The 27,664-nt window shown below is 38.1% G+C and overlaps 1 protein-coding gene across 1 annotated transcript; it reads right to left on the bottom strand.

The window, feature by feature from the left end:
• LOC131686176 (glycogen phosphorylase) lies at positions 1-27,664 on the bottom strand. Its single transcript, XM_058970392.1, has 5 exons — positions 27,170-27,664; positions 2,954-3,185; positions 2,599-2,895; positions 931-2,537; positions 1-871 (listed from the first exon to the last, which is right to left on the bottom strand). The coding sequence occupies exons 1-5, from the start codon at positions 27,410-27,412 to the stop codon at positions 719-721; spliced, it is 2,532 nt and encodes an 843-aa protein (XP_058826375.1). The 5' UTR covers positions 27,413-27,664; the 3' UTR covers positions 1-718.

Raw genomic sequence — 27,664 nt, 5'->3', positions numbered from 1 at the left:
TTTCAGGTTTTCTGATTATATTTCATAAAAATAATAATATAAACAATAAGATGCTCAAAAAATTTCAACAGAATTTGTGTTACACATTTCAATGATGTTTTGGTTTTCCTAACGGTTTAGTTCTACACGCTGTGAATTGGTGGTTCAAACTAAGGGCTTTTTAACTTCTATTTGCGTGTTTACTCTCACAAAACATGTTCCTTTCATTCGTTTTCCGGTACATTTAAAAGTAAACGAAAGAGGGGGTTATATCTAGTTAATGGCACCCTAATTTTAATGTTGATTCGTGTTGTGATTATCTCATAACCATGTGTTTTTAACACTTTGAGTTTATTTGCATGCCTTATTACATCTAACGATAAACGTTTATAACTTTTTTTTAACAATTTTTAAATTTAAAATTTCAATTAACTAGTTACTTTTGTTCTAAACTGCCGATTTGCGTTGACGAAAACCACCCCACTCGAACGAATGATCGCTGGGCAATCTAAAGCTTAGTAGGACGTCGAGAGTTTGACTTGTTCTATATCCGGACTGCACATCGAATAGCGATAGTATTAAAAAGTCGAAATAGTATTTCCAACATATAAAGGTTAACTCCTTGCTTGACCCATTTGTTTCTTGTATGTTTGTCTGTCTGGTGTATGTTTATGTGTATGGGTGTGGCTGCGCACGGTGGCAGTGGTGTTTATTTCTGCTCATGTCCCTTCGGGAAGAATTACTTAGGGGCCTCAGCTGGGTTGGGCAGCTTTTCCCACGTTGGTTCGACACCCCAGATTTCACGTGCGTATTCGGCGATCGTACGATCGCTGGAGAATTTACCACTGGAGGCGATGTTGTTGATCGACATTTCGAGCCACTTGGATTGGTTCTGTAGATAAAAAAAATGTGTTAAAGATTGGTCTGTTTAACTCATCCTTTGCAACTTACCTGATAAGTAGCAGACACAAGATCCTGCGTCTTAATGTACGAATCGTAATCAGCAAACAAGAAGTAGCGATCGTGTTTCATCAGCACGTTCGCAACGTCCTGGAACTCGTGCGGGTTACCCGGACTGAAGAATCCACCCTGGATTTGATCGACACACTGCTTGATGTCCGGGTTTGAGTTGTAGTAGTCCATGGCGTTGTATCCACGCCGCTTCAGATCTTCGACCTCATCGACGGTCATTCCGAAGATGAAGATGTTCTCGTTGCCCATCTCCTCGGCCATTTCGACGTTGGCACCGTCCAGGGTACCGATCGTTAAGGCACCATTCAACATGAACTTCATGTTGCCAGTTCCGGAAGCCTCTGTGCCAGCAGTGGAGATTTGTTCGGACAGATCAGCGGCCGGCATGATCTTCTCAGCCAGTGTAACGCGATAGTTCTCCAGATAGACGACTTTCAATTTGTCTCCAACGATCGGATCGTTGTTGACCACGTTTCCAACGGCACAGATCAGTTTGATGATTTGCTTAGCAATGTAGTATCCAGGAGCAGCCTTTCCACCAATCATAATTGTACGCGCAGTAAAGTTTGCCGTCGGGTCTCGCTTGATACGGTTGTACAATGTGATGATGTGCAAGCAGTTCAGCAATTGACGTTTGTATTCGTGGATGCGCTTGACTTGAATGTCAAACATCGAAGCTGGATTGATCTTGACGCCGTAGTCCTTCTCCAGCAGCTGTGCGAGTTTCAGTTTGTTCTCCTGCTTAACCTTACCCACTGTTCGCTGGAAACCTGTATCCTTGGCGAATGCCTTGAGTTGAGCCAACTGTTCCAAATGTACAGGCCACTGATCTCCAATCTTGTCAGCTATCAGATCCGATAGAGCAGGATTGCACAGTAGAAGCCAACGACGAGGAGTAATACCGTTGGTTTTGTTCTGGAACTTTTCCGGAGTTAGGGCGTAGAAATCTCTGAAAATATCCTTCTTGATAATTTCCGAGTGAATAGCGGCGACGCCATTCACGGCATGTGAGCCAACAATCGACAGATTCGCCATGTTGATGCGCTTATCACCGTCCTCCTCAACCAGTGAGAGAGCGCGCATACGATCAAAATCTCCTGGAAAGCGTTTCTCAACCGCTTGTAAATGCAAAAAGTTTATGTGATAAATGATCTCCAAGTGACGTGGTAGAATGGATTGCAGCAGTGACACTGGCCAGCGTTCCAGCGCTTCCGGTAGTACGGTATGGTTAGTGTAGGCGCACGTACGCACAACAATATCCCAGGCCTTATCCCACGGTAACTTCTCGTCATCGACCAGGATCCTCATCAGTTCCGGGATAGCCAGCGATGGATGCGTGTCATTCAACTGAATGGCGGCCTTGTTCGGGAAGTCTTCGAACGTGGTACGGATAGCGTCACGGGATCCAAATTTGGATGATTTGTACCGGCGAACAATATCCTGGAGAGTGGCAGCGCACATAAAGTACTCCTGCTTCAGACGTAGCTCTTTGCCCTCGAAGAAATTGTCATTCGGATACAGGACGCGGGATATGTTCTCGGCTAGATTACGATCCAGCACAGCCTGGATGTAGTCACCGTCGTTGACTGTAACGAAGAAAAGGATTGTTATTCAAACTCTAGCTGTGCACAGCTAACGTAAACTTACAGAATTTCAGATTGAAATCGATTGGCGACTTGGCAGACCACAAACGCAGACTGTTGACTACGTTGTTTCCGTACCCGGGGATCGGATTGTCGTACGGCATAGCAAAGACAGTTTGTGTGTCAACCCACTTCTTGCCCTCGGGGGTATCGATGACGCGGCCATAGAAATGAATCGGTATCATATATTCCGGGCGAGCCTTTTCCCATGGGTTTCCATATCGCAGCCAGTCATCGGGTTCCTCAACCTGCTCTCCATTCTTAATCTTTTGCGCGAAGATACCGTACTCGTAGCGAATACCTAGAAGTGAGATCCCGTTACTTGCAACTAGTCTGTAACGTAACAGGTGAATTATTACCATAACCGTAGGCCGGCATTCCGAGCGTGGCCATCGAATCGAGGAAGCAAGCGGCTAGACGGCCAAGACCACCGTTACCGAGACCGGCATCCTCTTCCAGTTCCTCCAGCTCCTCGATGTCCAAACCCATCTGGTACATGGCCTCGTCGCAGGAGGTCTGGATGCCCAGATTGATCATGGTGTTCTGCAGCGAGCGGCCCATGTAGTACTCCAGCGAGAGGTAGTACACGCGCTGAAATGATGGAGAGAAAATGGTGGTTAGTGTTGAAATAAGATTAAAGGATAATGATAATGATAATCGGATCAATCTGTAACTTTCCAAGTAGCATCAATTTAAATAAGAATAAGGATAAGAAATATAATAGTTAATCTATCTAGAACTGCTATGCAGAATTAATTTTTTGAATAAGTAAACACTGCAGTTGATTTTAAGTCATACAAGGGCAGAAGGAAATAATTCCATTATATCACATATTTATTTTGTTACAAATCCCCTATCAAATATTGCTATTATTGGCATCGTCCTCGTGCACAAACTAATAAAAAATAGAAAAAAAACTGATCCTATTAACTGTCGTTTTGTAATAATTGTAGTCCTTAGCCCAAGTCTACACTTGTTATGTGCTAGTTGTATGCCTATCTGAGTATGTATTCGTCTGAGTATTTATGACAGCTGGGTCAGGGAATTGATGCAGAACTGGCGTATATGATAGAATAGTGGATAATACAGGGTGCGCCATCTGGATGTATTCTATTTCAACATTGAATAACTCCGTCCAACTTCCAACTGATTTTGACAGATAAACACAATTCGGAAACGTCATTTAGCGCCATTTTAGCTATGAAGCGATTTACACCAAAAGAACGCGCCACGTCGCTTGGAAAATGGAAATGCTGCGGCAAGAATGATTGATGCAGAGCCCGAATTTTGGGACAAAATCTTATCGACGTTGTATTCTAAACCCGGTTTATAATAAATGACATAAAATACCCTAAAAAACTTGTTTACTTGTAAAAATCGGCTGAAAAATGGCGGAATTGTTCAATGTTAAAAAAGGATACATCCAGCTGGCGCACACTGTACTTGCGGTGTTCAATTTGTATAATCGATTTTATTCATTCGGGAAGGTAGGATTGGATAAATTAAGGTACAATTAATTTACCGATGCACGTTTATCATCCATTCCCGGTCAGCATAGTATGATGAAATTCTAACAGAATGCAACTGTCGTTAATGGTAAAGTAGTTTGATTGCTTGTATCATACTTTCTTCTCTTCTACTTCATTGGTCTGTTTTTGTTGTACATCTATTAGTTTGCTTTCCCATTACTCATGTATACCAAAACACCATCGATCAATTTATACATTACTAATCAATCTCTTTGCATTTTTTTTTCTTAATTCGGCATGTTATAATTCCTTTTATTACTATAACTTAAATTAGATTCATACTGACACTCGCTAACACAATTAATTGCATGTTCGCTTATACACGTACAAACGCTCGTAGTCTTTCACGATAACACAAACCTGGTCACAAACAAGAGCATACAATTGCAATCATCTACACATTTTGCACCCGCTATTTCGCCAACATTAAAACACTCGCGCGATCATGAAACGGTTATGTCCGAAAGTCTCTACTCTCGGTCCTAGCAGCCTAGACTCATGCCTTCAGTTGGACCAATCAAAAGAAAATGACGCTCATATTTGCTAGACAACGCGTTTCATGGCGACATGACCGGGAACTCTAGTGATATGGGGAAATTGTCTCTCTCTTCTAGCATCTGTACCATACACTAAAAATTAAGCATCAGATTCACGATCCGCGCGCGATCATTCAACAATACATGCGAATGTGCGAATGGCCACAAGATTATAAAATCGAATTTATATATGCGAAGCCACAAACACGCGACAAACACGTTAACATACCATTGCTCGAGCCCTTCGCGACCATCCCGATGAACGTTTGAGCGCTTATAAATTTTCAAACGCGGTCTCAGGCGCGAATTTAATAACTCCTGCGCTCGCGCAATCATGCATCGGTAATTTCCGGAAGTCTCTATCCTCGATACAAAAAGTCTAGGCCTATGCCTTCAATTGGACCAATTAAAACAGCTCTCATATCCACCAGACAACACATGGGCGATATGCCCGGGAACTCCAGTGATATGGAAGATCTCACTTTCTTTTAGCATCTGAAACGTACACCGAAAATTGAGTATTAGATTCACAGTCCGCGCGCGATCATCCAAGAATACACGCGAACATGCGAAAGGCGCACGGTTATAAAATAGACGCGATCAAACACATTAACGAACAAACGCTCGAGCGCTGCGCGATGATACACGCGATCGCGATGTCCCTACGCCCGCACATATCTGAAACGTAAAATGAATAACACATTCGGAATCACGGCCCACTGCAACTGGCCTTAAGCAGTGTTTTAGTGGGCGACATTGCCTGTCCCGTCTACAATTGGAGTGTGTGATACTGACGGGGAGCCCTTCCGAGATCCTAGCTCTACAGCTCCAGTAAACACAAGTCTCAAAAAAAATGACAAGATCGTAACAACTCAAGAATTCCACTCATTTTCGAGCGCTCGGTTGAGACACAAGTGTTTTTTCTTTGCTTCATTCCCACTGTAAAGTGATTGAAATGAAAATTATTGATGAAACGTCTACCTGTTCAATAAGGAAAAAAATAATTAGAATTGGTCAACAAACCATTGAGATATGACCTTTTGAAGTAAACATTCAAACTTTTATCTTTTTTTTTTTTTTAAATTTAGACATTATATTTAACGTTTGGTAGAAATCCCTATTTTCATATTTTTTCAGTGCACCATATAAATAACACTTTTTGTACATTATATTTATGTAATTAAATGGTAAGGTTTTCCTTTAAAAACCGCGATACGTATAAACGATCTAAATAGTCAATGGACAAACATGGATTCACGCTTGAAGTTTGGTAGAAAACCCATCTATGACCGCATACCACATCCAAACCGTTATAACTTTCGATTCCGCCAATGAAATATTTTCAAACTTGCAGGAGATATACTTGATTACTATATCTTTCGATCGCCGTATACTAAATAAACAGACAAATATTTATTTGTTTATAGAGATAGGACCAAACCCGTGGGTGTTTGCTGGTAGCCTTATGAAACGTATTATAAAACTTCAAATCGCAATATCTCTCGAATCTCTCGATGGATCATTTTGAAATTCACTGAGAAGATGCTTGAATACTGTATTTTTCGAATGCCGTATGCCAAATTTATGGTAATTTTTTGTTAATAACGGTTTTAGGAACACCGTGCGTAGCTTACAGTCGAGAATGACATCAAGGTTCTTGACGAATACGACTCGTTCTACGCGAGCATAATATATTGAGTATTCGAACACAATTGGAGAATGTATTATTGTAAAGGTGATTGTGCTGCATATTAGAATGTTCACACTCATTCTGTTTCTGTCACTTTAGTCGATTCAGCAATGCACAACAGTCTACCATAGTTGTTATAAAACGATAAATTTTCAGATTGTCAGTATACATGGCTTTAGACGATGACAATTCACTGCAGAGGTCATTGACAAAGAACACAAATGGAAGAGGTTCGAGATGGCTCCCTTGAGGAACGCCCGATGTATTGTGGAAACGATTCGAGAGTGTAATCCCAGTCGCATCGAGGCGCTACGGTTCGCAAGGTACGACGAGATCCAATTAGCCAGCAAGTCCGCCAGTCCAATCCGCCTTAGCTTTTCCACAGCAAGCTGATGAGGAACACGGTCGAAAGCTTTCGAAAAATCGATGTACACAGCATCGATCTGTTGTCATTTTGCCATTTTTTCAATCAGCGATGACACGTAGCTCATCAGATTAGTAGTTGTCGAGCACTTTCCTACAAAAATGTCCGAAGTGTTGATACGTTTTATTGCGGGATAGATAACATCTAACAACATTCTCTCGAAGATTTTTGGGAGGCAGCTTAAGATTGAAATTTCTTTATAATTGGTTTTGTGGATTGATGTTATCAAAGCTTCCTTCCACTTTGTTGGAAAACATTTTCAGCAAAAAAGCGATTGAATAATATAGATGCCGGTAGCGCCAGAGATGAAGAGCAATTCTTGATGAACGATAGTTGGAACCCGTTCGACCTTGGATCCTTCAAACTGTCAAAACCCCGTTGATTAGATTGTACCTGATTTTCGGTGAATGATGTTAAAGGCAAATTCAGAGTGAACATTGTCAAACTACAAAAGTACGATGCACACAAAGGTGGTGAGTTATTTTTTAGCACGTTTTGAAAGAATGACGAGAATAAATTTGCTGACTCCTGAGCTGATGTCGATGTCCTGTCTACATAATTGATGATTTCCAGGATTGCATCGGAGGATGTTTTGTTCCGCAGGTAACACCAAAATTGCTTAGGGTTGTTTTTCATCATAATCGCATTTATTGAAATCGTAGAATAAATCTGCATCGTCATTCATAGAATGCCAATCACAGCGTCAAATTTCAACACAAATAGATTCTGTTGACGAATAATTAACGGTAATGGTGGTTCCAATACTTCGCATCCGCCAGTGTTACTAACTAACGCTAAATCAAGCAACCTTCCATTCGGGTTCGTCAAATAGTTCACTTGTTATAAGTCAGAAGCGATCATAGTTTCGACTAGCAAAATTTCGTGTTTCGAAGAGGCATTTATTGGAATAAAACATCCAGCTTCGTCATCGAAGCTCCAACCCAGCAAAAGTAAATTATAGTTGCCCAGAGTTGGGCAAATTAGTAATTATTCTAGAGATCTCGAAAGATTTGACTAAGAACTATTCGGTTGTGATCCAGATAACAAAGCGGATAAAATTAGAGTTGTCGTGATTAGCATCGAACAGGTGAACCAGATTTCTTGTTGCAAGCGTTATACGCAGCAGTTTAAGGTATATGTACCCGTAAATGCAGTGGAAATCGATGGGATGGTCACCGAGCCGGGTCTGACATGCGAAGAGTATGGGGTTGGCTGCTTTAAGGATTCCGGGCTTCGGCACCAGCTGATACATTTCGAAACACAGTTCACGCAACATATGTAGTTCAATTCTGCACGAAAACAAATCGATTCGAAGCACTTTGAAGCGCTCTGATTCAATAAAACCATCATTTCGTTTCCCAGCTAACTAAACCTAAATCTTGCCAAGAATTACACATTATTTCGAAAAGAAACATCCTTGTAAATGTTTGAACTGCGCACGGACAATGTAATACAACGAGGAAAAATGTCAAATTTTTCAAATATCTCGCATTCAAAATGGAGCAATTATGTGCAACTTTTCTTTCACCGATCTAGTAGTATTTGGGTTAAACTTAATCAGGGAACAAGAGTCTTCACTGGGACGGATTGGGAACATGAACATTTTCAATTTTGAAAAGTGAGAAAATGGCGGATTTTTTTTTTCTTCTGTATTTAAGTTTAATAAGACTAATATTTTTTCGAGTATATGGATCCATCTACACCAAAATATGACCCTGACCTTGGTTTATTAAAATATAGGATATTTGAATCGAAACAATTCGAATCACTAATGTTTGGAAAATTTTGTTTACACGCGCAGATTTAAATCAGCCTAGAGCATTAAAAAAAATATTCCTTGGACAGTGAACAGCGTTACCAAACTTTAGTAAATACACGCAACGTGGTTGCCTTCTAATGCAGAAATTACTAGAGAATATCATGATATAATATAATGTCCTTGATAATGGTTTTTGAAAATGTGACTTTCGGCCAGCTTTTTCGGTCAAATACTCCTCTGTGAGACGGTCTCCCATCCCCTGGTGGGATATAAAGTGCTCAGAAATGTACGAGGAGAAATCCACTGCGTATAAGACCTCCCGAGATGACGGGTTATCCGCTAGCTATCGACAGTACGCGTCCTTAGAAACGCGAATGAATAGTCTAATGAAAACCAAAAAACGCAGTCATTGGCATCAATTCGTTGACAGGTTAACGAGAGAAACTACAAAGAGCACTGTTTGGGGTACGACTCGATGCATGCGTAACTGAAACAGTACCAACGAGGATGTGGAATATTCAAACCGCTTTCGCTAAGAAGATCTGTCCGGACTCAATCTCGTTACAGAAAACGTATCGCGCCGCGTCTCCTCAGGATGTCGCGAACAAAACTCCGATGGAGGTTCTCACTTGCTCTCTTAACATGCAACAATAAGGCTGCGGTTTTAGACAAAATCAAATTAAACATGCTGAAGAATCTGCCTAACACTGTGAAAAGGCGCTTGTTGAATTTATTTTACAAGTTTCTTGAGGGTAGCATTGTCCCTTATAATTGGAGGCAAGAGAAGATCATCGCTATTTCAAAACCAGAAAAACAGGCATCCGACCACAATTCGTACCGGCCAATTACAATGCTTTTCGGTATCCGGCAGTTGTTCGAGAAAATGATCTTGTTTCGCTTCGACAATTGGGTCGAAGCAAATGGCTTACTGTCAGATACACAATCGAGAAAAAAAATTGTTGGAGTCATATGATCCCTTGGTTACAAGCAAGCGCGATTATTCGATCCAGAGGCATGGTGCATAATAGATTTAAGCTAATCTGACGAAAATTCTGATTCGGATGAGTGTAATATCGATAATGAATAATAAACAAATTTCTATAAGACCATTCCTTTTTCATCTACCTATCTAGCTAGCTACCAGAGCCATGGATACAACCGGATACAAATAGTTTTTACAAATGCTTATGCTCTTTTACTTTCAAACGCATACTAATTAATCTGTCCGTTTTTGCCCGGTCATGAGTTATTTGAGAGCAAAGTAGGCCGTATTTCAAAAAAAACGCAAATATCTCAAAAACGGTGCAACATAATTAAATACTTTGTTCACGGAAATGATGTATTCCATTCATTGTAATAGTTAACTGCTAAAAAAACTTGAAAAAAAGTTATGATGAAAAGAATGTTTTTTTGGTCTTTTCTCAAATAATACTCGATACCTTAAAAACCATTGAAGCTAGAACGTTACCACCTTCGGTAAAGATTCTTGTACTAGAATTTTCTACAAATTTGTCGAATACTTCAACTCGCTATCTCTAATTGTACGAGAAAAAAATTTACATCTCACTTATAGGAGGATTAATCAACATGTTTTTTATTAAAAAAGAAGGGTAGTTCCATTGTCACAAATTTTTTCGAAGATCGTACATCGCTTCAATGATCCATTTCGAAGCAATTGAAAACGATAACTTTTTTCGCGTTTTAAACCACTGTGCACCGGTGTAACACCATGCACAGTGGCCCAGAATGCAAATTTGGCAGGAATTTTGAAGCTTCATTAAGTCTTTGGAGAAGTTTTAGTAGTTTGTGAGCCCCTTATTTTTGTTAAAACAATAGTCAGGGTGGGTCTAATTTTACCAAGATTTAAAAACTAACTTTTTAATCATTCCAACTAGAACCAAACGACCCTCAGTGAAGTTGTAGAACGAAAAATTTTGGAAAAGTTTACTGAAGACAAGTAAGCTCTATCTGTCATACTTTTTAATTTACAACAAATTTAAAATCGAAGGTTAGGGTGCTTCTTAGAAAAACTGTTTCATTCAAATAAGTTTTGCGATATTGATTTAAAACAGAAGTTGTCTTCAGACAACTTTAAGATTGTTTTAAGGAAATTAATTTGTTTCATGGCACCACATATCCAATAATTTTCGTTAAAAATTTACGAGCACTTTTTCGCCAAAAAAGGGTTTTTTTGGAATAACAATATAACTCATTGGGGCAAATAAAAGATAATTCTTTTTCAAATATAAATATGCTCATGATTAGAGTTAAAATTAAACTGTTTATTGAGTAAATATTGCAAGATATAAAAAATATCGTATTTTCCATTTTTTGGTAATCTATACTACAAAGCATACTATTTCATATGGCAGCAACGATATTTAATGTTAGGTGCCCTAATGGAAGATAATGCTATTTAAAAAAGTTAATTTTGTTGTATAAAAGTTCTCATGATTTGCCCTTTTTTGACAATAATCGTTTACGTCAAGCGCCCAGCAAGAGGAAGTCATCCTACGTTAGTCGAATTCGTTGGGTGTTTATTCAATGAACGCCCGACATCCTCGACTGGGCGTTGTTGTCAAGCTGGCGTAAACGATTATTGTCAAAAAAGGGCAATTAAACATATTACGAACTAAACAATTTAGACCGCCTTTATGGCACGTAAAAAGCTGGATGGAATTAAAACCGTTTTTTTAAGAAACATTGTAGAGCTTACATTTGAAATTCTCGTGCAATGGAAAGTATAAAAGCTAGAGCTTCCATGTCTTCGGCAAATTTGTCTAAAATGTGTTGCTCTACAACTTCATCGAAGACAGTAAAGCTCTATCTCGAACCGTTAAAAAGTTCAATTTTAAATATTGATAAAATTAGAACCACCCTAGCATTTGTTTAAACAAAAAGAAGAGCCTTGCAAAGTACAACAACTTTGCCAAACATATTGTAAGGCTAAGTCATTTAATTTAAACGAAAAGTCCAAATTCCTGCTAAATTCACATTCTGGACCACTGTGCCATGTGAAAACGAAAACGCTATAAATTTGAACCGAGCGTAATTTCAAACCAAATAAATGTTCGCGCAAACTGCATCTAAGCAGGCTCTCGAACGCCCAAAGACCCAAACAATGCCAACGACTTTCAGTTGCTAATCGCGAATATATGCGAACCAGCCAGCTGGCAGTACGTGCTTCGCCTGCCTCAACGCAGAGGTTACTAAGATCCGTGAACGTATTATCTAATTTACTGCTCATATTCATAAAACTATCCCACCGACTCGTAGGATTGCAACTGGCTCTTCGCCAACTATGTACCACAATATATGGGGGTAGTTTGCGTGACACGCGAGTTTGATCATGTGTTCGACGCGTGTCACGTGATCATTGCCCATTATGTTTGTTATTGTTTCTGTCTGCTAAAAACTGGTTTGAAAATGTGTAGCGCCTATCGTTTTTTTGCAAGCCTTGCCACCTTCACCGATCCTGCTCTAATGTAAACCGATTCGCTCACCCCACGCGACACCATACAAACTTGTTCAAACCTAAAAATAGGCCGCGAAACAGTTGTCCGGTAGCAAAAGTCTTTCAAAAGACCTCTAGGCCAAACCAAATTTTGTGCAGTGACGGTAGCGGCATTATGATTCAAAAAAGAAATACACGATCATTTGCAGTGAAATGAAGAGGCAATTGTCCACCCTCTAACCGTACGGAAAAGCGTGTTCAGGTCACGGCTATTAAGGCGTGAAGGTTAAACTAGGGCAGTTGATAACCCTTGGGTCTCCGCGCTGATGGGGTTTCCAATGCGTGCATGTTTGAAATATGCTTGGCGACAGTCGAGAGGAAGTAACAGTAGATGACATATCGATAGCTTAAATCACGTCAAGTCACTTGTGCAATTGCCACCAGCACCGATCGACAAATGTAAACAGCTTGGCGGTGAAGCTTTTCCGTGTTGTGGCAATCGATGGCCAACTTGTTTACAACGGCGGGTGAAATATGGTGATCGGTTATCAGCTGTATTATGAATGAGAAGAATAGTACTTGCTATTTTGCAAATTTTATAAATAAGCCGACCGTTTGCTTGGGGAACTGATTTCAGATTACAAACGTCAATTTGAAGGGAGCTGTTGATGAAACACTTCCAATGAGATTTTTCCGATTAGAGCAGAAATAGTTGCCCTAAATAATTGCTTTTCGGAATTTGTAATCATGGTTAACAAGAAAAACACGCGACATCATTGTATCATGGGTCAAGTCACAGCCTACTTTGATTTAGCTCTATATACGGCTTATTTGGTAAACAGTTTGTATTGATTGGGAAACTATACCTTGTTTTTCTTTTTTTTTTAATTTGATTTAGTTTTGTGGCGTCACTGATGAACTAATACATTAGGAAATGACGGTGACCTACATTGGTAATCTATCTATAGTTACTCACAATATTGGTCGTGCAGTCATGTTGAAATCTATAATATTGATGTGAGATCGTTTAAATTTCTAATTTCTGTTTATTCAAAATGTATCACTTTCGAAAACGCAAAATTGATTGCATATTTTCAAATAGCTTTAGTTTAACTCTGATACGTTGTGATATGTTGAATAATATAAGAAAATTTGAAAATGCGATTTCCAAGGTAGCATTTTTCAAACATTTGAAATGAATTTTTTTTAATGCAGTTTTTAACTAATCAAACAAAAATGATACAGTCCGGCTACATAAAAAATTGAATAAGCGATTTACAATCATTGTTTGTGACAAATATATATCCTAATAGGTGTAAGATTAATTTTGTGAGCAATTGTACCTAGTTTGTAAAAATATGGCTATAAAACCGAGAATCTTTTATGCGGGAGTATGAGATCAAAATAATTTATTTCGCAATTTATTGCTGTCATCACAACAAACCCATCTGCGTAATCTCAAAAATAGACTGAATTGCGAGTTCATCGACACTGCACATTTTTGTTTATTTGTTTCAGTGTCATGAGAATAAAAACCTAGCGGAGTTCGGAGTTTTTTGTGATGTACTCACTTGGGAACAAAGTTGAAGAAAGCAATTTCAGACTGGACTGATACAACTTTCATTTGTGTAACAGTGCGACTGTTTCATGAAAGAAATGTGGGCATTTTTTACGTAGAATCAGATAAAATTTGGATACTTGAATACGGGGGTGGGGTTCATCCCTCACTTTTATTAGGTTCAAAGAACAAAACTGTAGATTAGACGTAAACTCAGTGCGAACATAGCGATTAGTTACGTTGCATATGATAATATTTGGCCAAAGGTTGCCGAAGTGCTGACTGTTTTGATTTGGATCAAGAAAATGTCTTAGATAAAAAGCGCTATCACTACCGCCGACAAGTGACGCTGAGACAATGTCGACGAAAGTAATTCGGTGCATTTTTTTTCTTATTCCGACAGTCACGGTTATCAACTTGTGCTCCATTCGGTAATTCAGCAAATTGTTTATCTTATCTCATTATGAACTGTATTAGAGACCACCAACTGAAGGTCTTAGTCATTTGTGAGTGTACAGCACGTGCAACAAAAGCTTTCCTCTGCTATCGTAAGTACATTTTAGCAAATTAATCATTTCTTATAGTAAGAAACTCTTGAAATACTGTCTCTGAATAGAATAATACTTCGCCCAAGATGAACATATTTATGCGGTTATAGAAGCCGTTTAACAGTGCGATTGAATTGAGTCCATTATTGACTTCACTGACATCGGGATGCTGATCAAGCACGGTAGACTACAGTGGACTAGGCATGTAGCGCGAATACCGGAAGCTATGGTTATGATAAGCAGTAATCCTGGAAAAGGTTGTCGACCTCGGGGTTTTAGTGCTCTCCCAAAGCTGGCGTCCTTGGCGGGGGTCAGCGAATATGTTACGGTGAAGGTTTAAAGAATGTGCAATTTTGCTTAGATAAATGAATTTGTTTATTTGTTTATTTGTTGTACCGTCACCAACAGACCCCTTGGCCCCAATGGTGGCTACTTAAACTAATTACATTTCAGAATACGAATTATTTTAGTTTTTATCGAATTCCTTGTCAGGTTGAAGTCAAACGCCGTCGCCACATTGTTAAACACACGCTGGAGTCCGGTAACAGCGCTCTGGCGCCCATAGTTAGTTCTCCTGAATGGGACTCGCAGAAGAGAGTTATTGCGCAGAGCTCGAACGCGAGCTTGAAGATCGAGGCGTCCGAGGATTGTAGGGCAATCCACCCTGGCAGACAGTAAGTCCGAGATGAACAGGGCTCGAGAGCAGTCCCTCCGGATGCTTAGAGTATCGAGCTGTATTAACTGACAACGGTTTTCGTAGCTCGGCAGCTGAAATCTGTTTTGCCAAGGAAGATGTCGGAGTGCAAAGCGTATGAACCGGCGTTGGACGGCCTCGATTCTGTCGACACCGTTCTGGTAGTAAGGGTTCCAAACAGCAGAACAATATTCCAGTGTTGAGCGAACCAGCGCACAATAGAGAGATTTTAAACAGTATACGTCCTTAAAGTTTTTCGCTATTCGGAAGATGAACCCAAGCTGTCTTGAAGCCTTATCCACAATGGATGATGTATGTGGTTTGAACGTTAGTGCCGAATCCATGATGACTCCGAGATCCTTGACGTTAGAGTGTCTTGGAATACTCGAGTCGAAGAGATGGTAGTTAAACTGAATCGGATGGCGTTTCCGCGTGAACGTAACGATTGAGCATTTGCTCGGGTTTAAAACCATTCTGTTTAGATCACACCAGGTACTAAAGCTATCCAGTTCCCTCTGAAGAAGCTCGGCATCGGTTTTATCCCGTATTTGTTGAAAAATTTTCATGTCGTCGGCAAAAGAAAGGCGGGGTCCTTGTAATTTGATGTTGACGTCATTAAAGTAGAGGAGGAATATCACTGGACCGAGATGGCTTCCTTGTGGGATGCCGGATGTAGCGAAGAATGGTGTAGATAGACAGTCCTTAATGCTGATTTGGAGTTGCCTTCCATCGAGGTAGGAACGAAACCAGCGCAGAAGTTGTCCATGAATACCGAGTTTGTCCAGCTTCGCTATTGCGATATCATGATTGATTTTGTCGAAGGCCGCAGATAGATCCATGTAAATAGCATCGGTTTGCAATCCGTCAGCGAATCCATCCATTGCATATGTTGTGAACGAGAGCAGGTTAGTCGTTGTCGATCGTTTAGGCATGAAACCGTGTTGGTCATCTGCAATGTATTGTTTGCAGTGAAAGAAAATAGGATCTAACACAACCAGCTCGAACAGTTTTGATACAGCACTTAAACACGAGATTCCCCGATAATTGTCAATGTTCGATTTGTTTCCTTTTTTATGAACTGGAAACATGTGCGCTGCTTTCCAGCAGGAAGGGAATGTTCCAGTATTGAGTGATAGCACAAAGACTCGCCGAAGTGGTTCAAGAAGCCCGCTGATGCACTTTTTGACAAAAATCGAGGGAACGCCATCTGGGCCCGGGGAACTAGATGCTTTCAGCTTGGAATTTGCTGCAAGAATGGCAGCATTATCGACACATATTCGGTTGATGGTTCGTCCTAGAGAAGGAGTTAGATTTGAAGCGGCAGCGACTTGTTGTGGGGAGAGGTTCTCGTCGGAGAAAACGCTTGAAAATTTGTCGGAAAACAATTGGCAAATTTCCATGCAACAGTAGTTATACAACATTTCGCTAACACAACACACAATCAAGACTTTCTTTTTGATATGACGAATGAGTTTTCATTCGTGAATTTGGAGGGCCAGACTGACTTAAGAGCGACACCTCTTGCATACTCTTACCGATTGAAAATTGAACATTTAACAACAATTTGAAGTATGCATGACTTAAATTTTTTTTTAGAAAGTCATTCAAAACCGCTTGGAAATGGAAATTTCTCAACCTCTTTCAGGCAATTTAAAGCACCACCAGAATACTAGACGATTGTAAAATTTAAAATATAAGTTCAACGTAGAACATTTACTCGTGAGACTGTGAAATCAGCTGACGCTAGATGTTTAAAGGCGACGGAGGGAGCATTTTTCTGGGAGACTGTACATGCAGATTGGTTTACTGAGCAGACAATTTCTTGGGGAATTCAACCCGCGGGGCAATCATCCAAAAATCCGAATAATTTATTTGTTCCTTTATCAACCTTTATAAAAAAAACCCTAAAAACTCATTTGGTGTAAAATACCGTCTCAAATAATAAACCGTATATCCCTGCAAAAAGTTGCCGCTTTGTGCTTGAATGCAACGTACCATTATATGGAGGAGACTATCTTTATGAGCTGTGAGCTGGTTGATGGTTTGTTGATCACGGCGCTGTCAGGAGCAGTACCAGTTTCAGTGCTGTCACGACATTCCATTTATGCCCAACCACATTATTTTTCACAGACTAGTGAAAAAAAAAGTTGCTTTTATGATCTCTTTCTGTGTTTTACAGTTTCTTTTTGCCATTTACTAAGAAAATCGACTGCATTTTATACCGTAAGAGATATTTCCAAAGTTCGCCGAGATAAGCTCAGATTTATGATATTCCGTCTCAAGTAAGCAAGTGACAAGTATTTTATGAAGGTCTAAAGCGTCTACATGCCTGCCTACAACGTTACGATCGGCGGTGTGATCACCGATTCGAGTTCGTCATGCGTGAATCTACTGAAGCGGGGGATTGACTGTTTCAAGCACGAGCAAAAATTCTGAATGGCAATTGCACATAACGGGACAAAATTCCTTGTTCCTTCAAACTAGTATCGGGTGATCTTTAGTGAGTAGTTCGTCTGCCTGTTCAGTTATTTGTACCAAGCGTTGTGCATTACACTAAATTTAAGCAAATGAGCAAGTACGTAGAAAGTCATTAGCATGACTTTTGCATTGGCAATACTGAAAAGTTTGCCTTGTGTGAGGAGAGCTCACACGATCTGTTATCATGTCCAGTTCAAGTGTTTTCTTTGGAAAACGCTAAACCATTCACCACGACAAATCATGCTATTTCGTCAGATGGGGTACCTTGTAAAAGCTAAAAAATTTTGTCTTGTGTGGTCAACAAATATAATAGCTCGAAGGAACAGTGACACAAAGCCGAAGTAAACAACTACTGGTCTTAGAAATTCGCGTACAAACGAGAAGTTTCCACGGCTTCTAGGAGCATCACAAATCTTGAATGGCTCAACATTTTAACCAGAGATTCAGCTTAGTGCCAAACCGGAAACTTTGTGTTATTGCGAAACTACCGACACGGAGGAGAAGCGCGATGTAAGTTTGCAATAATTTTCGCATGGAAATGGCATCCTTATTCCGATTTATTTCATGTCCAGTATGTCTTCATGTCTTTTACAAACATGCATTGTGATTTTATGAAGTTTTCTATACAGAATACAATTGTAATGAGAATAGTTTTGGCTCTGGTCGCTCGGATATCTGAAAGACTTGGAAATATTCGTTAGCAAACTAATTCTTTAGGATAACTTGGTGATGACTTTTGTAGTGAAAAGTTACAAATATTTTCTACCATTAAACAATAAAAAATGCATCCTACAGACATCGTTCATTTGGAATCGATTCATGGATACCAAAGTGGTCAACTTGTACGTGAGTTTCTTACAGGGTGTTTTGGGGATAAAATCGTTCTACACAGACCCTCAAATTTCAACTGTTGCAGAGTAATAGATCTTTTTCTGCAAATAACTCAAAAAGTATACTTTGTATTTTAAATCGTTCAGTTATATTTTAAGGGCGAGAGGGTTTCCTATTAAATTTTTTTATCGATTTTTCGTCATCATTTTAAAAAAAGCTGCATAATTTGTTCTTCGACATGATGCGGTTAACTCTTCTTGCTTTTATAGGTTTGGGTTATATAGGTTTGGGTTATTGAACAACCTCTACTTCGAAAAGTATGCTACTTATCTTATTTGTTTTTGTTTTTATTGGAAAGCCACGAATATTTTACATATAAAAATGTTCTAATGCCTTTCAGAATTTAGTATTCTTTTAAAAGTAAATTAATTTCAAGTTACGGTTATTATTAGCATTTTCGTTGATCTTCTTAAAAAATAACATTACTATCATCGAAATAATGCATCCCGGCAAATTCTACAAAACCATCTCTGATTTCATGCCACTATCTCTTTTCATTTCGACGCAAAATTATTGTTTATTGACATGTGTTGAGAAACCAGGACGTATGGTCATTAGAGTGGCTCGACATATGTCATTTTTCAGTACAGCACTTTTTGAGCTCCTTTTGTGGTCCCGTGCATAAATTCATAACACGAGCGTTCATATGCTTTACGGATTTCTCAGCTGTTCAGAGTCGGAATTAATAAAAACGCATATCCATAGATTCCAGGAAGTTACTTCAAGGGGGTGGGCGTAGCGTAATTGGTAAATCGATTGCCTTGTACGCTGCGCACCTGGGTTCGATTCCCGACCCCGCACATAGGGTTAGAAATTTTTCATAAAAGATTTTTCTAACCCGAACAGGCGAATGACCTTAAGGTGAAAACCTCTATAATCGAAATAAAAAAATTGCTTCAAACAAACGTTTTTGATGGAATTGAGTTAGGTTCTCGCAAACTGCGGTGATGTTAATGAACCTGAAAGAAACCCAACCCAATTTCCAGAACAGAGTTAGTTTTAGACTCAAGCTAGGGTTACCAACCGTCCTTATTTTAAAGGACATGTCCTTAATTTCGATGATTTGGGAAAGCGTCCTTAATTTTACTTCAAATGTCCTTAGTTTTAATCTCAATCCATGTTATTTTTGAAATCAATTAGATTAAATTCACTCAAGCGAATGAAACATTTTACTCGCCATGTTAGTTGTTCACTTCCTTAGAGTCTTTTGATTTGTTATGTTCATATTAATGATTCAAAAAGTTTAGTTCATCCAAAAATTTTATTGCCTGAAGAAAAGTTACAAACTAATACTTTTCATGTTTCTCATCTTGTTGAGCGCTAACAGGAAAAAAAAGATTTGTCCTCTAATTCGAACCATCGAATTTTAAACAGCTATCACTTTTTAGCACAGTCGGCAAATTTCTTAGTAACTTCATGGACTTTAATCAATAAGTTCTCTAAAGGAAAAACTTTGATTTTTGGAAATGAAGATGAAAAATATAGGATTTCTCGCAATAATATCCATACAAATTTCAAATGTAACACGGTATGCCACGACCTAATATTCTGCATAGTTTCTTAGGACCCCAGAAGAACAAAAAAAGCGCTGTTCTAAAAAAAAATTGAAAATCTTTTCTTAACACCACTCAACCAAACACATTTAGTCAAAGATTGTTAGTTTCGGTCAAAATTCAAAATGTCCTTATTTCGCTTTCAGCCCATTTGGTAACCCTACTCAAGCAAAAGCAACATATTAGTTTTTAGGTGTGAATCCTTAATGCTGTAGATGTTATTTCCCCACAGCAACGAGTGTAGTATGATTCGTATTTGAGTCTATCAAAATATTAAGAAAGTACAGTCTTTCACATTTCCAAGGACGTAACGATGGCTTCGTTGAACATTTTTAAATCATATATTCTTCAAATTTTTTTTCTTGGTTCTTATTCTGGGATTAGATGCCAGCCCATCATATCGTTTCAAATGAGATAGTAGCTCAGACATTGAATAGTGGTATTCTAATACCTAATTCGACGGTCTAAACCTGCGCTGAAGATGTATTATTTATCTTATACGAAACAATCTAAAAAGGGCCGGGGACACACGTCCCTCCCGTCTTCTATACTTCTATGTTATTCAGCAATTCTTCCTGAATATTTCATTCAAAGGTCTCAAGTCTCTGCGATAAATATATTCTCATGTATTTAAGTTTAAAATGCTGATGTCGGTGTGGCAGTGTTGGTAGAAACGATTTTCCGCAATTGGTTTGAACCATAAGTTTTAAAATCATTATAACTGTTTTTTTTTTGTTTTTTGTCTTTGACATAGCTCTTAACAAAGATTTGAACTATTGTTCTATAAAGCTGGTTTTTCATATTGAGTGAAATAGCGATTTTTATTAACGTAAATGCAAAATAATTGCTTTTCCCATATAAACCCCATACAAACTTGTTTGATGATCTGAACCAGATAGCAACAGTTTGCCAGAAACCAAATCTCTCGCAGGAATCATTCTGAAAGGTTCCTGTCACTCTTTGGTTTGAAAACCCTGTCAGATTTCTGCCCGCATCCTGCCGGACCAGTCAATCGAGGGCGAATTCGATTTCGTTCACACTTCCTGGTAAATTAAGATTAACAGGAACCAAAGTCGCACGAAACTCTGACAATATCATCCTAGCAGAATTACGTCAAAATTCAAGCAAACAATCCGACAAAATTATGGAAGGGATCAAATTAAAACCCTACATAAACACTGTATTAATCTGGCAGAATCTTAACTACCAGCTTTCAGTACCGCCTATCTTCAATGTTTCACAGAATTGGTTTTTGCAGTTTGAGCAAACGTGCACAGAAAGCCGTGAGATTTCTGCCAGACCTAACTAACCTAATACGCATTGCCCAGCTTCTGCTAACTGTCAGACTGCCATGACTGGGTTACTGCGATCTAAATAACATTTCTTCAGTGTTTCTAGGTGAGGAGCTGAATCTCTTCATTTTAATGAGTGACTCAGATACGCTGCGCTCACAGAACTGAATCAGTTTGCCCATGTCTAGTGTTAAATGATCGAATGATTTTTAATCCTGTTCAATCTCCAAAAATATGTTTTTTGCTAAAAACGAACCATCGGATATGAATATAACATGTTGGGAGTACTCGTTCGTCGGTCCAGTAGTGTGAAGAATTTAAAAGTGAAGTTATACACGGATATTTTTCTTATTTCTCATTTATATTTTCATTTTTATCATCTTTCGTACATGGCTAGTATAACTCACGGAACGTAGGATTCGAGTATTTTATAGATTTATTTAATTTTATTTCTACACTAATACACTAATACAATATTTTCAAGTGATTCTTTCGCTGAGTTTATCATTTGAAGATTGTGGCCAATTTCTTCATTCTAATTGATTTAAAGAAGGTTTTGGTTGCTGGAATTACTTTTCTGATATTAGCTTTCAGCGATTTAAATCTTAGGTCAGTCTAATGAGACTTTGACCCCGAAATTTGCTCTGACCTGGGTGCAGATTTCACAAGAAACATGAAAATGCGATGAAACCAGACATAATTTTGAATCATAGCGATTGCTCGACAACATTTTAAAACATTTTCATTGCTTTTTATTATCAAGTGTGCTCTTTGTCTGTTACCCACCAGGCTCAAAATTTACCACATGATTTGACAAAGTATAATGCCGCTGTGGCACTGTACATTGTTCGCGATTGTGAATTGTTTTGTTTATTTAGTTAGAAATAGAATTTCGCGTTCCAATTGACCGTACAGGTTCCAAAACGACCACTCTCGCTGCGGAGGAGAAGTCAGACGAGCGTTGATCTCTACTAGACCAACAAGAGATAGAGAGGTAAGAAAGTAAGTTATCACCTGGAAAGTACAAGAGGGGGGTTTCCGTGGATCTTTTCGTGGAGCAAAGAATCCAGCCGCAACAAATATTCCAACAAAAGAGCAAAAATCCACCCGGTCGATCGAAAATGAATTTGCCAAGCAGCAGCTGAAATTGCAAATTACCTCTATTCTCACCGCAACATTTCAATTATCATAGGTGTACCAAATTCCACAGAACAACTGTGCAAAATCTAAGCTCGATCGGAGAAACTATATTTTAGTGCCCACGGTGTAAAGTTTACATGGGATTTCGTATGGGGCAATTAACAAACAAATTTGGCAGGGAACAATTCTCTTAGCCATTAATCTGAGCTATTTGGTCTCTTCATATGAGTTTATGTGGTTAAAATGACAAATGAGGCTTCTTTTGGATTTAACGACCATGTTTCAAGTATCACTGTAAAGACGCTACGGAAGAAAAAAAAACTTTTCAATTAGAGGAGACACAGAGTGTTTAGTTCATAGTTAAGAATCTCTCGAGGAGCGACAGAGGTCTTATTTGGGAAATAATCTGTGTAGAATTACAATATTTTTTACAAAATTCAAAACTTTTGGAGCGACTTAGTGGAATGTCACAATTAATTCTGTTGAGACAGGTGAGGAATTCCACGAAGATCCGTCCAAAAAATTTTCAAATCGTGACCGACCATCTTAGATTCCAATGAAACTTTACACGTTTCACCGTCATGCAAGACTAAATATTTTCCACAGGTAATAAGATTATTTTGACTCAAGAGCAACTTTTCAAAAGGGCGCAAACGTTTCTACGTGTATGAACTTCAATTTTTTTTTGTTCGATTACTGTATTTTATAAAGCAAAACTATCTGAGAACGAGTTACAGGGAATGAATACTTCTGTCTGAAAAAAAATATACACTGAAAAAAATGTTGTCATTTTTCAAAAAAACTAAAATTTATGATAAAAATTTAAATTGCGAAAAAACCCATTTTTTAATTTTTTTTATATTTTGTTACCAAAAACCTAAAGAGAAAAGAAACATTTTGAATGTGATTGCATGATGGAGAAAAAATCGGTAAAAAAGTTTTCCTAACAATAACTTCGTACATGTTTTTAAATTTCATACTAATAGACATACAAAATTGTAATTCTATTACAGAATATAATTCTAAGCACTATTTAAAATCAAAATACATTTAACAAAAATCTTCCAAAATGCGATAGTTTTCGAGATATTTGAAATTTTGCTCCTTCAAAAACAATTAATTCGTGTAATTATGCTCTTTTTTAAAGTTATTCGCGTTACCCCATCAAAAAATGTCAAAAATTTAATGTTTATCGTTTTAAAGACGTAAAAGCAACCTTTTTAGTGTATTTGGATCCTGGAGAAGCTTTCAACAAAAAAAATTTCCTAACAACAACTTTTGACATTTTTTTATAATTCTTACTATTTGCAGTCAAAAATACAATTTTCTTTTTGAATATGATTCTAAACGCCATTTTAAATCGAAATGCTCTTAACAAAAATTTTCTAAAATGTAGTAGTTCTCGAGATATTTTAACTTTTGTTTTAACAACACAATTATTTTGTTTTATTACGACCTTTTCATAAGTTAGTCGCATTTCTCCATCAACCATAATAGGTTTTTCAAAAGGCCCGTAAACTTTCGTGCAACTTTCTCTTTGACATCAAGGCGATATTGTAAAACATTTTAAAGTTACATGAAAACAACCAACATATGATTCAGCTATATAGTTTAATCAACAGACCCTATGGTGTCTTTCGTTTAAATCCATTATAATATTATAGTGCAATTAAACGGAAGACACCTGTCTTAGCAGAATTAACTTTGTAGAACGATTTTTACCCCCAATATGATCCCCTATCGCCCTGCGTCAGGTTCTTAACCGTGAAACAAACACCAAACACTACCAAACCTCAATCGCTATAGAGTTATTAAGCATTTTCTGTTAATAACTTGTTTGTCTTAAAATACTTCCGACTTAAAAAGTATAGTTTGTATTGTAAAACTTCCTGTTCCACTGTTGAAAAAATCCTTTCGGATGGTTTCCTCAGGTTGCCTCATATCTTTCAGTCAATGAATTCATGTAACGTTTTAGAAGTAAAATTTTAAAAGTTCAAATTTCATCGAATAAATCTGGTAGTCTTATTTATAAGTTGGTGATTCAGATTATAATCCAACAGATAAACTATTTTTAACAAAAATGCACATATGGGATTCTTATGTTTTAATGGGTTACTAAAGCTGACAGAGGATTTTTTGTATTCGTCATGCTTTCCTATTTATATTTTCTGTAAATTCTACATTAAAGTCAACTGTGAGTTTCATGAAATTTTGCTTGAAGCTCATAATCATTATTTTTAAGTTTTAAGTTTAAGTTTTATTGAACTGACAGACGCCCCCTGATGCTTGAAAGTTTTGCCAGAAATACTTAGGATATTCTTGATGATTCACGAAGATTCTAAAGATTCTTAAGATTTCACTCTAGATCATAGGAATTTCTTGAAGTTAGACTGAGAAACACTTTTGAAGTTCGCAGAGCTACCCCGAGTCCAGTAAAATATGCGCGAAAATCGTGAACACTCTGCTGTTTATAGCACTTGTTTGAGTGCATGGAAATTCTCTAAGGTTTGAGGTATTTTTGAGATTCTAAAAGACTTTCGAAACCTCAAAGTGAGATACTCTGAAGTGTATGACTGAAGTGCTGAGGATCTTCTTGTAAGTTAGCAGGCTCCCGAAATTTATAGGATTTTTCTGAAAGTTGTAGGACGTCCCTGATCCTTATAGGTTTCTTTTCATGCATTGTAGATTTGCATTCACGGTTCACTTGAAGTTTAGAATACTATGGTGGAATGTGCAGAACTACTTTGAGTAGCGTAGAACTTCTCTAAAGTTCCCTTGAAACTCGTATAACTTCCACAAAATATATCCAATTTTGTTGAAGTTTACAAAATCAAACGAATAAATTTTTGCTAGTTTTTATAGTACGAGGCAGTACTAACTACAATAGTACTATCAAGGCATACCAGTATCTCGTTTCGCCCGTAGCTAATAAATGCATAAAAACTCATTCGGTCCAAGTGCTAAATCGTACTTGAAATACTCACCAAAAACTGTGAATTTTATCTATGACATAATACCAAACTTGGCAAAATTTAGCACACTGTAATTCACGAAATGACAAAATATAACCGTGAACAATCTAATTTTATATGAAAGATATATTTTCCATGCACTGCGCATAAATTTACACTTATCAACTATTAAAAATAATGCCATTGTAGAGTAAAATTACGTGTTTTACAAAATTCAACGAAATGTAAAGTTAAAATCAAACATAGGTTTATGTCATTTCTAATGCTCGTATATGTCAGAGCCAGGAGACTTTAATTTGGACGAATTCTCAAAACACAACTATGCATGCATTTCAGTTGAAGTTGAAAAATAATCAAGTGAAATTGATTTAAGAGGGGGTTAGGGTTGCAGCAAGAAAAAAAAACTTTTTTTATGAATTTTTTTTACAAATTCAAAAATTTCACAAGAATTCAATGTAGGGGTTAGGTATTTTTTACATAAAATGTGCATGCAAAATTTGAAAAGAATCTGTTAAGTAGTTTTTGAATGGCAGTTAAATCCGCAAATCGTGTTTTTTCAGAGATGTTCTACAAAAAGCTTCGTCACCGCGTCGCTCGTCGATATTTTTGCAGGGAAAAATAACAGAATGTTATTGAAATGATGCATTATAATACACAAAAGTTTTAATTAATTCGCTTCACCCGAATTTGTAAAAAAAAATCGCAAAAAAAGGATTTTTTCTTGCTGAAACCCATACCTTCCCCCTTAATGTTTAAAATATAATTTTGAAATCAAAGTATTCGAACAGGTGTAAAAAAATCATTTGGTATATTTCATGTTTTAAAACTATAATTACGAATGCGCTTCTTATTTTCAAATTTTAAGAATTGTCCAAATTTGTAGGATATCCGGTATATCTTTTTTCTTGTTTTAAGTAGTATCGAAATCAAAAAAAAATCGAAAATTGTTATAATTTAATCATGATTGCATGTGCGAAGCAACCACCAAACCAAAATGCGCTTACGTATTTCGTATAATTGTGCCATACAGTTTCCCTTTACCTAGAACGCAGCACACTTCCTTATTTTGCCAGCTTCGCTGCTGAATACATCAGATAAATATTTAATCCAAACCATGTCAAAAACATCCACTACCAGTCAATTGCGCTAACCATTTTATTTATCGCCCTTCGCACAATCATCACACTACCCTAAAGACCATTGATGACGGTACCCGTTACAAATTATGCCATCTTTTTAATTTAACTTTGAAATCATATGAAGGTCACAGAATCTATAATAGTTTGAATGGTGAAAAACGACTGTGGATTTGCTTGGAAACTCGCAGTGGTATTTTCCGTCGTTATGACACCACAGAAAATTACCGGCTTTGCCCAGTGGGAAAAAACATGTAACAAGATACCATTTCACCGGGATATGTTCAAGCTTAGCGAACTTCTTCAATCATTTGTTGTTCTCACCCAAACGGAAATTTGTCTCTGATTCCTTTATAAAAGTTATCCAAGCAATCAAAGTATCGCATTTATTTTCCCGTCTAATGCTATCGTGAAAATTGTCTGCCATGGCGACCGACCGCACACGCAGGTCAACGAAATTCAAGATCGACCGGTCTCGCACGAGGGTGGGCTCTCCTCTCGAAATCGTTCTATTGAATCGCCTCCAAATAGTAGGCGTCGGTCGGCGCTGAGAGCATTCTTTCGCTCATCTCGAGTCTCGACGAGCACGTTTCGGTGCATCATATATGTAGGTATGAAGAAAGAAAGAGAGTACTGAATCGAAAATTAGGTAATGTCATAAAAAATCTACTTTCACTTTCTATTTTTCGTGTTAGCTTTAGAACAATTCTGATTCAAACCGGTTGTTCTTATCAAATTAGGTCTACCCTTCTCAAATCATCCTGACAGGGTGGGAGATAACTGCTAATTATAAAAAACTGGGTATTATCATCGTGCATGTGTGGAAATAATTCCAGTGATCCAGAGCGACAAGACAATAAAAGGTTAAAGTTACGCTTATAATAGACCCCCCGAGTACATCTAAAGAGTTGGAGTCTTTACCTTGGGGTCCTTTTCGTAGTAATGCTGCTGCGTTCGGATCCATCTGGACACCAGATGATCCTTGACGGTGTGGGCTAGCGCGAAGTAGTAATCGCGAACCGTTGCCACATTACGATCCTTCACCAGGGTGTAGTGAAGGTGCCGATTGAAGCCCTTCTTGATTTCGGTGACATCCTCCAGCACGGAGATGCCACGGACACTGATCTGCTTACGCTTCTGTTCATCCGATTGTGGTTTCGACATTTTGTTCACACTCACAAAAATCACTTAACACAATTGGACAATCAAAATGGACAGTTCAATGTACGAATACTTTTTCTTCCCTAGCAGGATTAGCGCAGAACACTTTAGTGCGATCCGTTCGGAGCCACAGTTGCACTACAAGTGAAGTAACGAATCTTCTACTCGGATGCGGTCACCTTGTGGAAGGTCAAACATGCGCGGTTTGTGTTGTTTAGTATGGTTTTACTCGCTCTCTTGCCTTCCCGAGCTGTT

The sequence above is a fragment of the Topomyia yanbarensis genome, chromosome 2 (assembly GCF_030247195.1).
Source record: "Topomyia yanbarensis strain Yona2022 chromosome 2, ASM3024719v1, whole genome shotgun sequence".
Lineage (NCBI taxonomy): Eukaryota > Metazoa > Arthropoda > Insecta > Diptera > Culicidae > Topomyia > Topomyia yanbarensis.
The sequence above is the reverse complement of the archived record's forward strand: the minus strand, read 5'-3'. Positions and strand labels throughout refer to the sequence as shown.